The sequence below is a fragment of the Bombyx mandarina genome, chromosome 24 (genome assembly GCF_030267445.1).
Source record: "Bombyx mandarina strain Sakado chromosome 24, ASM3026744v2".
Lineage (NCBI taxonomy): Eukaryota > Metazoa > Arthropoda > Insecta > Lepidoptera > Bombycidae > Bombyx > Bombyx mandarina.
In genome coordinates, this window is record NC_143230.1 from 5,372,086 (window position 1) to 5,386,270 (window position 14,185).

Consider the following 14,185-nt stretch of genomic DNA (forward strand, 5'->3'; position numbering starts at 1 on the left):
AAAAACTAGAGCAGAGTTAAGCAACTGAACCGTTGGAATTCATTAATTAAATAACATTATGAGACTTTATCTGAAGCACGCATACTTCAAATTGGCGTAATCTAATATTGATTTTTAACGTTATCCGAATTCCCGTAGCGAGATATCAAAACTGGTGAGTAAATTAACCCACAGACACAGCCCACTAAGTTTCTCGCCGGATCTTCTCAGTGAGTCGCGTTTCCGATCCGCTGGTAGATTCCACCGAGCACTGCTCTTGCTAGCGCCAGTGTTGAAAACTCCTCCGGTTGGAGCCCTGAGAGCTCACCTACACGCTAGGGCAACGCTGATATAGCCTCTCAAGGCTATCAGCATAGGAAGGGAAAAAAAACATTCGGACCGTCGGTCTACCGAGCAATATCACCCGCTCAGTGGAAAACCTTCCCTTCGCATGAAGTCAACAAACAATACTTACCGAATTTTACTTCTTTTCAATTTCCCGTTCGTCTCCCTGTCGGAGCCTACGCTGGACCCACTCTTCGCTCTGAAGCCGGCCGACTTCGGCTTAGTCAAAAAACTAGTCGACCCCATGCCTAATCCCTCCCACTCTACCATCAAACCGAGTTATTAATAAAACCGTCTTAAAATTGAGCGAAATCAATTCTAAAGAGTCCGTAACACAAAGAACTAGCTGAAATTGTGTGATCTTCAAATAAATGGCGCGCCAGTAACGTATCGACGACGGAAACGGAATGAATTTCAAAAAAGGAAGTTCTCGTAGCTTCCTGTGTCTGTCTCGCTCACTCGTTCGAAGGAAATTATTTATACATCGAAACGAAAAAGCTTTTCCGACATCTCTATTGTTTAAGAGCTGTCGATTCTTTCCTTACCGACAACGTGTTTTATTGAATTATAACTACTGTTTTTTTTACAATTCCCCAAAGAAATTACCTAATTGGTTTTCGTGGTAGTATATTTGACTACGTGAAAAGCAAATGAGCGAAATGTTTTGAAAAGAAATTCGAAAGAGCTGTAATTTTTTTTTGTTGCTTAAGTATGTGGACGTGCTCACGGCCCACCTGTTTTTAAGTGGTTACCGGAGTTCATAGACATCTACAACTTAAATGCGCCACCCACCTTGAGCTATGAGTTCTTAGGTCTCAGTTTTTATAGAACAACAGCTGCCCCACACTTCAAACTGAAACGCATTACTGCACCACGGTAGAGATAGGCAGGGTGGTGGTACCTACCTATGGGGATTCACAAGACGTCCTACGTAAATTACGCAAATTATCATTTTGCGGGTTTGATTTTTAGAACACGATGTTATTCCTTCACCGTAGCGAGACCGTGAGCGGAGCGCTGATGAACGTGGAGACAGCCTTGGCTACTGGATCGAGCTCCATCTGTGCGGTGGATTCGAACACCGGTGCATCGCTAGGACATCCATGCACCGGACGTCTTATCCTTTAGGCCACGATGACGACAAGGCGTACCGAAACTTCAAGTCAAGCGGGTACGGGGCGACCGGCTAAGTAGTAAGTAAGTACTAGTTCAGGGAAAAATACAAAAACAAAAATCTAAGTGATAGCAGGTATATTTTTGTAAACGTAGATAATCGATACCCATCCATTTGTTTAAATGTAGAACAAACATTTTCTAAGACATCAAACATCGAGTATTTTTCGTAAATTTTATTGTCCTTGTAGTAAAGTTAAAGCGAACATGACTAAAAAGTTCTAACTGCTTACTAACTTCAAAACTTATGTCATCTTACTTGCCCTTTTAAGCAGCGAGACAATAGAACCTTCCGGCTTAAATGGCAGGAGGCTTATTGAGTTCCGGTCACCGTCCTCGCCGAAGCCGTCGATCGAAGGGCTCGACGACTAAATTAACCCACAGACACAGCCCACTGAGTTTCTCTCCGGATCTTCTCAGTGGGTCGTGTTTCCGAACTGGTGGTACATTCTGCGAAGCACTGCTCTTGCTGGGGCCAGTGCTAGCAACACTCCCGGTTTGAACTCCGTGAGCTCACCTATACGTTAGGGTGAAGCTGAAATAGCCTCTCAAGGCTATCAGCTTAGGTAGAAAAAAGTCTGTCTCTGTGTGATCCTCTATACATCTACAGCAAAAAAAAACAAGTCTGGCTCCCGGAGTAAGTGACAGGCGGTGTCTTGCGTGTCACACGGCGTTCTGGGATTCACTGAGAAGTTTACAAGCACGCGACCAACATCAATAACGGTGAAGCAATAGTAACAGGGAAAAGTTGCAGGTTCGAGATTGCCGACAGTTCACCGCTACCTTTTTCGGTTTTTCGAGGAACCGGAAATTGAGTAAATTTTTTTTGTTTCTTTTTTTAAATTGTTTTATAAGGTTTCCGCGCGTTGCTTTGAAGTGAAAACTTTTTGGCACTTTTGTACTTTTGAAATTCGAAAATTACTTAAAATCTATAAGATTTAGCTTGCAAAAAAATGAGATAGAATAACTTCATAAGTTCTCACTACACATGTTTTTCATTGGAACCTCAAAATGATTACTTGTCCTAAATATTTTGGTGCATATATATATTTAAATTAAAAGCCATTATACACATATTGAAAAGTTCTATTTGAACAAAAATAATCTCATCGGATCATATGCTTCTGCGGTCGAGAAAAGTGATGAAGCGTTCCCAGGCGGCTATTGTTGCTGACATTGTTATTGACATAATTATAAAATGATAAAATTGAAATAGGAACGTGAGGGGCTAGCTTTAATAAAAAAGAAACCCTAAAAAAAGTTCTGAGGGTACACATAAAAAAACAGTCCTAATATGTCCCAAACATTGTACTAAGCTTTTATGTTTAATTTTGTCATTATATTGGTGTACCTAACTGCAATAAAGCGGTTTTGTATTACATTATATTCTATCGCATATCGTTTGAAATTATTTGGCTGCTATTTACAAAACTAGATCATATTTCTTTGAAGATATCACGGGACGGTACGAATGTCGCGTGCTTCTTGAATATCGAATGTACGTGAGATCGGTTCGCTGTTGGAATCGTGCTATAAGGTGCGCCTTCAACTTCGGAATAACTATAAGTATTTTGTGATTTTAAACAAAAATATTGTGAACGGGTGATGTTTTACGTATTCTTGTCTGTAACCAGTCAATCCCGACCCGCTTTGCTCGCGAATATTTTATTTGAATTTGTTTTTTTTATATCTTATATGGGTGGCCCACCTGGTATTAAGTGGTTACCGGAGCCCATAGACATCTACAACGCAAATGCCATCACCCACTTCGAGACGCGAGTTCTAAGGTCTCAGTTTTAACATTAGGTACAACGGATGGGGCCATCCTGTGATACGATTGCTACCAAATCTCAGGATTATACGCTAAGTGAATTCTAAGTTTTCCCGACAATTTAATAGTAATCGATCCAACCATTGTGGAGCTTATAGGGAAATACGCACGTTATATATCTACAAATGTATAAAAGCTAATATAGGTATGTTCAAATAAAATACGAGAACCGATTGCCCAGTGGAAACAAAACTTTGCACAGATATAAATGGCGACATGATTACTCCGACAAACATGACATGTCCTCATTTCCATCTCCATCTCTTAGACATGAAGGTGTGCTCACGGGGCTCAAACCAGGAGCGTTGCTAACACTGGCCCTAACAAGAGCAGTGCTACGCAGAATCTACCACCGGATCGGAAACGCGACCCACTGAGAAGATCTAGCGAGAAACTCAGTGGGCTGTGTCTGTGGGTTAATTTACTCGTCGAGCCCTTCGTCGCAAGCGACGGGTTCGGCGAGGACGGTGACCGGACCCAATGCTGAGTGTAGGTCTTCATATGCATTACATTCTTTTCGACCTCATCGATTCACTACCAGCTATTGTGACCAGGTCATCGGTCTACCTCATTGCTTGTCTTCCCAAGTTACTTTCAGTACGAGGTCCCCAGTAGTTTTGTGCCCCACCGATTGTCAATACGACAGAATATGTAGCCAGATGGCATTCCTCACTAAGGCATCCATCCTCAAGAACTCGGTATCAAAGACCGACTTTCGTCAACAGTGCAACTGAGGGTTTTAAATTTCTTTGGTCACATCTCCAGAAAAGAGGATTCGATGGAGAGATCTTGCGGTCGATCACTAACGTGCTTGGCTGACCTCATAGAGAAGGCAACTTAGTCCACCGTGGTCCAATGTACTCGAAACGCTTCGAACCGCCAGATCTGGAAGGGCATCATCAGGAAGGCAACCCTGGCAACAGGACTTTTAGACTGGTGGTAGGACCTCTTGTGAGTCCGCACGAGTAGGTACCACTACCCCGCCTATTTCTGCGTGAAGCAGTAATGAGTTTCGGTTTGAAGGGTGGGGCAGCCGTTGTAACTATACTGAGACCTTAGAAATTATATCTCAAGGTGGGTGGCGCATTTACGTTGTAAGATGTCTATGGGCTCCAGTAATCACTTAACACCAGGTAGGCTGTGAGCTCGTCCACCCATCTAAGCAATAAAAAAATAAAAATAAAAACATGGCCGACCTAATTAATGCTTCTGTTTTTACATCTTCAACGCAACCATGACCACTCTGACAAGAGCGTCCGACTAAGAAGAAGAATGATTTTGAAATGCTAGAGAAGCATACACGTTCATCAAAATCTCGACCGCAGCAGACTTTCTCTGAAGAATTGCTTGAGATGATCCCATCGTCTCGTTTTTACCGTCGCATTGCCCGCCACCGTTGTAGAGTCCATCCATAGTACCTAAAGCCACTGCGTTCATTCACAGTGCGTTACATATATTTAATAAACATCCATAACCCTGGAAAATACTATTTTTATATTTATCATACAAATATCTTCCCTTAGCGGGATTGTAACTATACTTGAGACCTTAGAACTTATATCTCAAGGTGGGTGGCGCATTTATAGATGTCATAGATGTCTAGATGTCTATGGGCACCAGTAACCACTTGACACCAGGTGGGCTGTGAGCTCATCCAATCATCTTAGCAATAAATAAATAAAAAATTTGAACCCGGGACCCCCTTGTAGTGACCATGTCACTTACTACTACACCAGACGTAATACGGCAGAATTTTTATTTATCCCGAACCCCAGCGCGTAACAATACCTTTAAGCTTTTCCGAACTGGCCGGTATTTTAGAATGAGACATCGCTCAAACACAATAAACGATAAAGGCGCAATAAAAATACATTTTCGTTATCCAATACTTTTATTAGTAAACAGGAAAAAGAAAAAAAAAACTAAAAATTTCTACTTTTTGGTGTTAGTAGCTACGCGACGTACTTAAACTTAAATTAATGAACAATAAATAATGGTTTTTAAGTAGATCGTAAATTAAATCGAATTGCACGAAATTATAGGTTATTCGTATGTATTCTTAAATCTAGAGATTTATAGGGATAGTTTTTCTAAATTCATTGTAATCGATATACGAATTCAATCGATCATTTTTATTCGATTGTTATTTTGTTTGTTTGTATTTATTGTTTTGTATTTTTACTGGTGGTAGGACCTCTTGTGAGTCAGCACGGGTAGGTACCACCACCCTGCCTAATTCTGCCGTGAAGCAGAATGAAGCGTTTGGGTTTGAAGGGCGGGGCAGCCGTTGTAACTATACTGATACCTTAGAACTTATATCTCAAGGTGGGTGGCGTATTTACGTTGTAGCTGTCTATGGGCTCCAGTAACCACTTAACACCATGTAGGCTGTCACCTCGTCCACCCATCTAAGCAATAAAAAAAAACTTTACAAAAGTACGTTATGATCGCGGTATATGGCAGCCGTGCATTGGCATTGTTAGTGCCAATGACCGACGATTATCACTCAGCGTCAATTGAGGCAATAGTAATTCTTAATCTTTTAACCCTTTAACTACGGCTTTGGTCAACTGACGACACAACGATATTTTCGCGAGATACAAATATACATACTTATTTAAGGAATATGACCTCTCAAAGGCTTAGGTTCCCTATTTCCGAACGAGGTTAAGATATTCCAATTTAAAAAATATATATTATATTTCTATGTATTATTGTATTATTAACTATTGAAGTTCAGAGAAATACATCATGAATACAAGTAGCTAAGGGGTTAAAGATTTTCAAGTTAAAAAAAAAAACAATTTACAAAAAATGTTGAGTACAATAAATATTATACATATGAATGGCACATCTTCATAATTTTATTGTGAGATATCAAAAATAATAATACATTTCCTTAATACAATAAATGCATATGCAGAATGTTGTCGGGTTTGTGTAAAATTTATTGTTTTACTATACGTAGGTAATTTAATAAGATTCTGTTGAAATCAATTTGTGTTAACGAGTTTAACAGTAGTTGACATAAATTGGATTACATATGTGGCAAATCTAATTAAAAAACCTCACGTGTGCCAGCCAATGTCGGCCATTTTGAAAATTTTAATATGAAAATTATACCAGAAAAAAATCCAAACAATTTCATTACCCGTAGCATAACTACTACTAGCAAAGTATGTTTTCAATTGCAATGATCAATAAAAAATTTAGACTGTTTCTATGTATTTGATAATATGCGGAAGTTTGTGAGTTTGTTACTCACCCAAATGTTTGAATGAAATCACACATAATCAATATATTAATCCAGGTTGATTAACACGAAACTATTATGTATTAAAATTAATTTTACGGTTTAATCCCGCGCTTTTTACTGTCACTATGTTATGACGTTTCGAATATTTGTTTATTTGGTGCGGGCAACTAGGATGTGTAGCACGTGTTGTCCTGGTGCCGTAACCGTAAAATAAATTTTAATTACATCAACGAATAAAATCGAATAGAATACTACTATGTAAGATATTTTTTATCGTGGTAAATACTCGAAGGGCTCGGATAACATCGGATATATTTATTATCTGCTAAAGTAACAACGAAACTTATCGCGTCTTTACGCATGAACTAAAAAAAACTTTGCTAATGTCAATGTCAAAAATTTCATTTAAAATTAATTTGTTCCTTCTTTTTGTTTTTATTGTGGTTTTTTTTTATTCCCGCTTAAAAGTTTATTTCTTGAGATCGACAGTTCATAAACAATAAATTTTAAAATTTTGAACATTTTAAAGTATTACATAAATAAACTTGTTTTAATTCATAATGATGAAAACAATGGTTTTTTTTAACTCGTTTTCTTTCAGTCTATGGCACAAAACTATAAAACTTAAAGTACCTATAAAAGTATATACATTAACAATAATCTTTATAGTATCATAAGTACGCAATACACGTTTATAGATTTGAGAGTACAGAATAAAAAAATAAAGCGGTATTTGATTTATTTAGTTAATTTAAAAAAATAATACATTTTTTTTCTAAACACAGATTGACTTTGAACAGTCTGTATATAATCTACGTTGCGTGTGTCAATCTTAGCTGTGGTGATACCAGCCAAGATTAAATGCTTGTTTTTTAAGTACAAATTTCAGTCGATCAGTGTTGTCATCGTTTTTAAATTAATGTAGTTAGAAATGCGTTTCGTTTTTTATTATTATCACAATTCAGAATTTATTGGAATTTATTGACGACTTGTTTCACCCAGCTGCCTTTGACGTCATCGCTGTCCGTCCTCTCATAGTTAATCTTGTTAACGGGAATGTCTTTTTCTATTTCACCTGTAGTTCTATTCTTCATTCTTTCACTGATACTTCTATCAAAAGATTTGTGGGCCGGTATCGGAGGTATTTTTATAGGAGTCATTTGTGTTTTAGACAATCGTTCGATCTCGAGCCTTCGTTCTAAGACCGATTTGTTTGACGTTTTAGGTTCCGACTGTAAGCTTGGATCGTTCGTTCGAAGCTTCCGCGACGCCGAATCTAAGCTGGCGCGTTCGAAGCTCAACCTCTTTATTTGGATGTTTGTCGGTTGAACTGTTTCTACTTCCGAAGTTCCTTTAAGTTTATCCTCGCTTATGTCTTTGGCTGGCGTAGACACACATCTCTCTATAGGTTTCCTGATATGAGAGCTAGTTTTGGCAATATTGACTAAGTCCACTTCTTTAGTAATAGTCAAATTTCTTGTTACAATTCTGTTTTGGAGGTGAGCGGTCGGTATTTGAGTGATTTTCGGCTTAACAGGGACTGGGGGTGCTATTTTCGGTTTCATTAGAGGGGGCGTCGTGGAATTCTGCTCGGGATTTCGATCCTTGTTAACAGTTTGTATAGTTTCTGTTTTCGTTAAATTCATCCTTTGCAATGATGATTTCCTCTGCACGCTTTCGACTCTAGTTATAATTTTGTTGATCGGTTTCTTGTCTTTGATCCACGGTTCCGATTTGGCCTCGTCTACATCCTCTTGGTCGGAATAAACCGCGGAATCTCTGAACACATCACCGTCGGTCACGTGTTCGATCTTTTCAAAGCGTTTCTCGTAGAAACATTCGTCTGAATTGTCCTGTATGGTATCGTAAGGCACTTTAGGTTTGTCCAGATTCACGTCCGTTGAATTGGGTTTGCCGCTTTGATGAATGCCGTCGCTGGACGTGGTCACGTATGAGGAATTAGAGAACAGACTGTCTGGTCGTACTGAGTTTTTGTTTAATAGTACATTAACGTTTTTGAGCGCGCTTTTGTCACCGGACAACGTCATTGGATCGACGTAGTCCGAATGAGCTATTCTCGCGCCTAAGTGCTTACTGCCCTGCATGTATACGGGCAGTTTGTTCAAGCTCTGATAAGAGCTGTGCTTGGATTTGGAAGGCGACGCTGTCGGAACACTACCGGCGACCATGCTGACGCTCTTTTCGAATTTAGGACGAGATTTATCCGGTTTCCTTGGTATATTTTCGCAACTATACGAAAGAGCTTCTAGATTGTTCTTGACGTTTTGGCTTTGGCTCGTCGATGTCTGCTCACATACGCTCTTGCTCAGTACATCGGTGGCTGCGGCAGTCGTGGCTCCACTGGCATCCGTTGTCGTTATAGCGACTTTAACATCTGTCGTCGTGGGAACAGTCTCTAAAAGCTTCGTCACTGGAGGATCGGTTCTATTTTGATTGTCGTCTGTGTGTTCGTCGCCGATAATACTTCTAAATCTTTGCAGCAGATTCTTCGAATAGCTTCTCGGATTTAAGGCTGATCTTTTCTCGTTGCTAGGGCTTTTTGGATCTGAGACGCTTTGGTCATTGTTATTGTCCTCGTCGTTGCTACTTTTATTCGGGGTTTTGCTTTTAAATCTGCTTAAGACGTTCCTCAAAGACAGTATATTGCTAACGGGCTTGTAGATTCTGTGCTCCGGGTGTATCGGATCGGTGTTCGTTGGTTTTTCACTGGACTTCTCAGACTGTAAGGCCTCACACGATGAAGTGGTCGATATGTTATTGAGGTTGTTTTGCGATGCGTCGAGCGGGTCATCGTGCTCAGTCTTGTCCAAGGTGATATCCTCGAAGTTATTTTTGTAGCACCTATCGATTTCTTCCTCCAGTTCTAGAGTGGATTGGCTTATGTCTTGCGCATATTCGGTCTCAGTTTTGGCGTTCTTGTTGAATTTGAGTATGTCGCCTTCGCTCATATAGCTCTCAACATCGTCGTAACTGATTTCGCTCTGGTCTGAAGCGATCGTAAATGGCCTGTCTATGCTAACGACCTTCCCTTCCCGATTAAGATACGTTTTGCTATTGGTATAAGGTTTGCATTTGAATGAAGCGAGATCGCTGTCTTCCTGTGCGCCTGTAACTACTTGGAAGCTCCGCGGTAAAGACCCGGATTTTCTGTCGCGCGACACATTGAAATGTTCCTTTTGTCGACTCAACCATATCTCAGGTGTGTTCGGACTCTGTCTGTCGGGGCCCATGGGCAGATAGTCCCCGGGTGATGCTGCCGGCAAATTCTTCTTCCGTTTACAGACTTCGACGAGAGTGTCGTAAATGTTTTCGTTGGTCGCCTTGAGAGGTTTGTCCATCGGCACGTAGTACTCGTCAGCGAGCCCGGGGACCTTTTGCGGAGATTTCACTGGTACGTCGTAGATCCCGTCAAAATCATCGGTGCTACTTTTGTTGAACGTTAAGTACACGTAATCTAAATCCGACCCGGCCGATTTAAAATCAACTTTATTGTGTACGGGCGCCGGGGGCGACGGCAGTCTTTTCTGTCGAGTTGGATGCTGGTGGTGTATCGATTTACTCTTGTTGTCTACATTGTGTAAGGCATCTTCGAATCGACTATCTATCCTTAGCGTTTCGTAAATGTGGTCCTCTTCTATTTCTTTTGTTTCGACTTGATCTGGTTTGGGTATTTGTTGACTTATAGCATCGTCTTCGTCGATTTTAGTGTCGTTACGTTCAGAGTTTTGTTTGACAAGTTTGAATTTATTATCTTCGTTATCCAGTTGCCTCGCCAAGACCACCGGCTCGGGGTTCGAGTGTGACTTTAATAATCTTTGGTGTCGCCTTTGGGCGCTGTTCCTCAATTGTTGTTTCTTAATTAGTTTCTGGAACTCTCTATTCTGCAACAGCAGCTGCGATATGATCTGCTCCAAGGGCTGTTCCGTTTCCTCGCCGCTCTCAACCACCACCTCTTGTTTCGTTTCGTCACAAGTTTTCTCATCGACTTCGGAGCTTTCGTTGATGACTTTCTGTTTATTAAGATACTTGACTTTCTCTAGTTCGTTCTTCTTGAATGAATCCGTTTTCTCGATTAGTTTTTTGTATGTCTCTTCATCGATGTCTTCGTCTTTGCTCAGCCTCTCCGTTACTACAGGCGGCTCAGTTTTATCTTCAGCTTTATCAACATTGAGGCTGTCGTTAGATTCTGATATGTGTAGAATGTTCTCGGTGGACGCATCTGCGGAGAGGTCCGCGTAGAATCTAGCTGTTGTATCGACGCGCAAACCCTTAGCTCTGTTCTTTTTGATCTTCGTTATTTTCTTTGGTACGTTCTTGGTGTTGTACATGCGTATTTCTAAATTCGGTTTCGTCGTGTTCGCGCCCCGTTTCTTCGGCTCCAGCTCAGGATTCGATATGATTGTCCCGTCATTAGCTCTCAGTCTGCTTGTGATCTTGTTCGAGCCACAGTTCCGACATTCGAATTCGATTTTCTCGCCGCCCCTAGTCTCTGTTCTATCGGAGTCGCCCTCCTGAGTTCTCTTCGCGATGTTACTTATAGTGTTTTGCTGGAGACCCGGTTCGGATTTACGTCTCCAACCGCTTATCTTGGTTAGCTTAGATCTGTTCGGGTCCTCCTTCGATTTGGACCTCAACGTGTTCGTTCTGTGCTTGTCGATCTCACTAGACCTAGACGGTCTGGGTATCAGGGAAGTTGACGCGTCGACTGCAATGTTCTCTTTGATTAGCTCACATTTGAGTGACGTTTTGGGTATACTCTTAATGTTGCTCAAAGAGCTATTCCTGAGATCCTCAGAGCTATTGGCGGCGTCCGCGTAACTGACGATGTCATTAGTGGAATGATACTCCCTGGCTTTATTCAAGTTCTCTTTGACGAAGCTCTCCTGGGAGGAATTGAAGTCGGTACGTTTGTAGGGTCCTCGCTCCAGATGCTCCGAGCTGCCAGCGTCCGTGGACTGCAAGGCGTCGCAATCGGAGCACTTATCGCCGTTTGAATCGTTCTCGTCGTTTTTCCGTTTGTCTTTACCGCCTAATTCCGCCTCGCAGTCGGTGCACACGTCGACGTAACAAAACTCGCAAGTGTAGTCCGTACCTTTCTCGCTGGACATCTGTGTGCAGTCGCAGCGCTCGGGTCGGGTGCTCCGGGCGCTGGGCGTCGTGTACTTTCTGTTGGCTTTGGCCAGTCGCCCCCTCGCGCCGCTTTCGAAGCACTTCCGCCTCTCGCGTTCGAGCTTGCGTTTCTCCAGATACTCGGGCGCGGACAGCTGCTTCCGCATCGAAGCCTGCGTTATTAGGTTGTGCGACTTCTCCGCCAGCATGTCGTCTGGAAACAGAGACATCGAAAATTGGGTTTTTAATACGCTTTTATTAGCTTCAGACGTATGTATGTTAGTATGTAACGGAATATTTGAACATGATTTTGACCCCCTTCAAAATGTCGGATTAACTCAAATTAAGGACCTATGACAATTCAATATTTAAAAAAAAATTGAAAAAATTGAAATCTCACTAAAAAATAAAAAATAAAATCTTAATAAATTTGAATTAAAAATAGTGTAAGATTTTTTTTTTGTAAATAAAGCGTGGTGTGCATGGTAACAGTAGGTAGTTATAAATATTTTATGAACAGATATGAGTAATTAAACAATTACAAGCTGCCACTCACCATCTGTCCTGTTCTGCCCCAGTTCCATGACGAGCTGCCGGGCGTGCGAAGGTATCACCGCGTTGTAGTTCTCCAAGATCACCTGTCAATCAACATGACATTAATATAATAACTAAAATTTTTACTTGTGGTAGGACCTCTTGTGAGTCCGCATGAGTATGTACCTCCGCCCTGCCTATTTCTGTCGTGAAGCAGTAGTGAATTTCGATTTGAAGGGTGGAGGTTGGAAGGGTGGAAGGAACTAGATATTACTAGCATAAAGAGATCTGAGTTAGATCGATAAGACGGCCCATTGTGCTTTTGGTATTTAATGGTCTGCACTCTTATTTATTTTACACAATAAAGCATACTCTCTCTCTCTCTCTCTCACTATCACTATCAATCTCACTCTCACTCTCACTCTCACTCTCACCATCTCTCTCACTCTCACTCTCACCATCTCTCTCACACTCTCACTCTCACTCTCACCCTCACCCTCACCCTCAACCTCACTCTCAATCTCACTCTCACTTTCACTTTCACTCTCACTCTCACCCTCATCCTCACTCTCACTCTCGCTCTCACTCTCTCTTTCTGTCTAAATAAGAGTGATGCTGGCGCGCGTTCCTCAACTAGTTTAGGGGGCAGGAGTGAGGTATAGCAGTAGTGACCTACCCGTTTGAGCAGCAGAGTCCACTCGCGTTTGTGTCGGGCGGAGCGCGCCTGCAATGTGAGCTGGCAGCGCGGCGCGTCCCAGGGGATCACGTGGAACGACAGCGGAGCCCCCGATATCGATTCCACCAGCATCATGTTGTTGCACTGCACAGAACGCACCGACTAATCACACACCATCGAGACCCGATCACGTTTCACTGCGACCATTCACGTGTGAACGATTTTCTATTGCATTCATCTTTAGAGGGATCATCAATTTAGCTTATTTTGTTAATTCCGCTGTTTTTTGTGACTCTATAACTTAGAACTTATTTCTAGGTTAAGCAATTTTTATGACACTTCTGAAAGATGTTCCTCGTGAGATGCTATCGACATTTTATCAAGATCCGACTATATTAATGATATCCTATGGAAAAATATGCGATACAATCTAAACCCTATGAGGTGAGGTGAGAATACCATTAATGTAGTGGAATTCAATAAAACAAGCCTTAATATTCAAATTCAAATTCAAATTCAAATAAGGATAACACAAAAACTACAAGTCGAATCTTGATAATCACTTAAATAGCACCACACGAGAAGCATCTTACAAAAGAATAATTAAAAACGGTTCACCGAGAAAAAAGTTTGAGGGTGCACAGTAAAAAAATAGTCGAACTGAGAAACTTCCCCTTTTTTAAAGTCAGTTAACAAAATAAGCTAAATTAATGATCCCTCTGATCATGATATAGCTATATACATATTTCTTATTTGAATGGAGTACATAAGCGATGCGGCTGAATCATTATAATTCTACTTAAGCCCTTGCTAAAAAACTGCCCCCAAAAAACTTATGTTACACAGAAATTACAATATTGTGGGTAATGAAATTAAAGTCCCTTTCCGAGGATTCGAATTATTACAAGCATAACAGATTTGCCTATTATTTGGAAAAAAACTCTCCAAAATTGGTTCAGACCTTACGCAAATTGTCAAGCACGAATTAAAAATATCTGACACCAGAGGAGCAAAGAATCCTCAAAGCGGCACCCCTACATCTGACCAACCTTGTAAGGTAGTACCAGAGATGTGGCTTCATGAGTTACGTACCATAATATGCGACTTGTAGGCCAAGATCCCGTCCTCTCGGTTCTTGGTGACGAGAAGCATCTTGTCGAAGAGGAAGGCGTGACGCATCGCCTTAGCGCCGAATACTCTGCAAAAATATGCGCCTCACATCAAACATAATTATGTTTTGGTATCCACGAAATACCTCAAC

The 14,185-nt window shown here is 41.1% G+C and overlaps 1 protein-coding gene across 2 annotated transcripts in view; it reads right to left on the reverse strand.

Annotated features, from left to right (window-relative positions):
* Positions 1-5,200: 5,200 nt before the first annotated feature.
* The window catches only part of GEFmeso (Guanine nucleotide exchange factor in mesoderm), a 141,107-nt gene continuing 132,122 nt past the window's right edge, over positions 5,201-14,185 (reverse strand). For both annotated transcript variants that reach the window (XM_028179418.2, XM_028179419.2), the window contains exons 8-11: positions 14,017-14,122; positions 12,925-13,068; positions 12,271-12,352; positions 5,201-11,928 (exon numbers count right to left, since the gene is read on the reverse strand). In XM_028179418.2, coding sequence (XP_028035219.2) covers positions 7,553-11,928; positions 12,271-12,352; positions 12,925-13,068; positions 14,017-14,122 — 4,708 coding nt within the window. In that variant the 3' untranslated portion in view covers positions 5,201-7,552. The remainder of the gene's footprint in view (positions 11,929-12,270; positions 12,353-12,924; positions 13,069-14,016; positions 14,123-14,185) is intronic.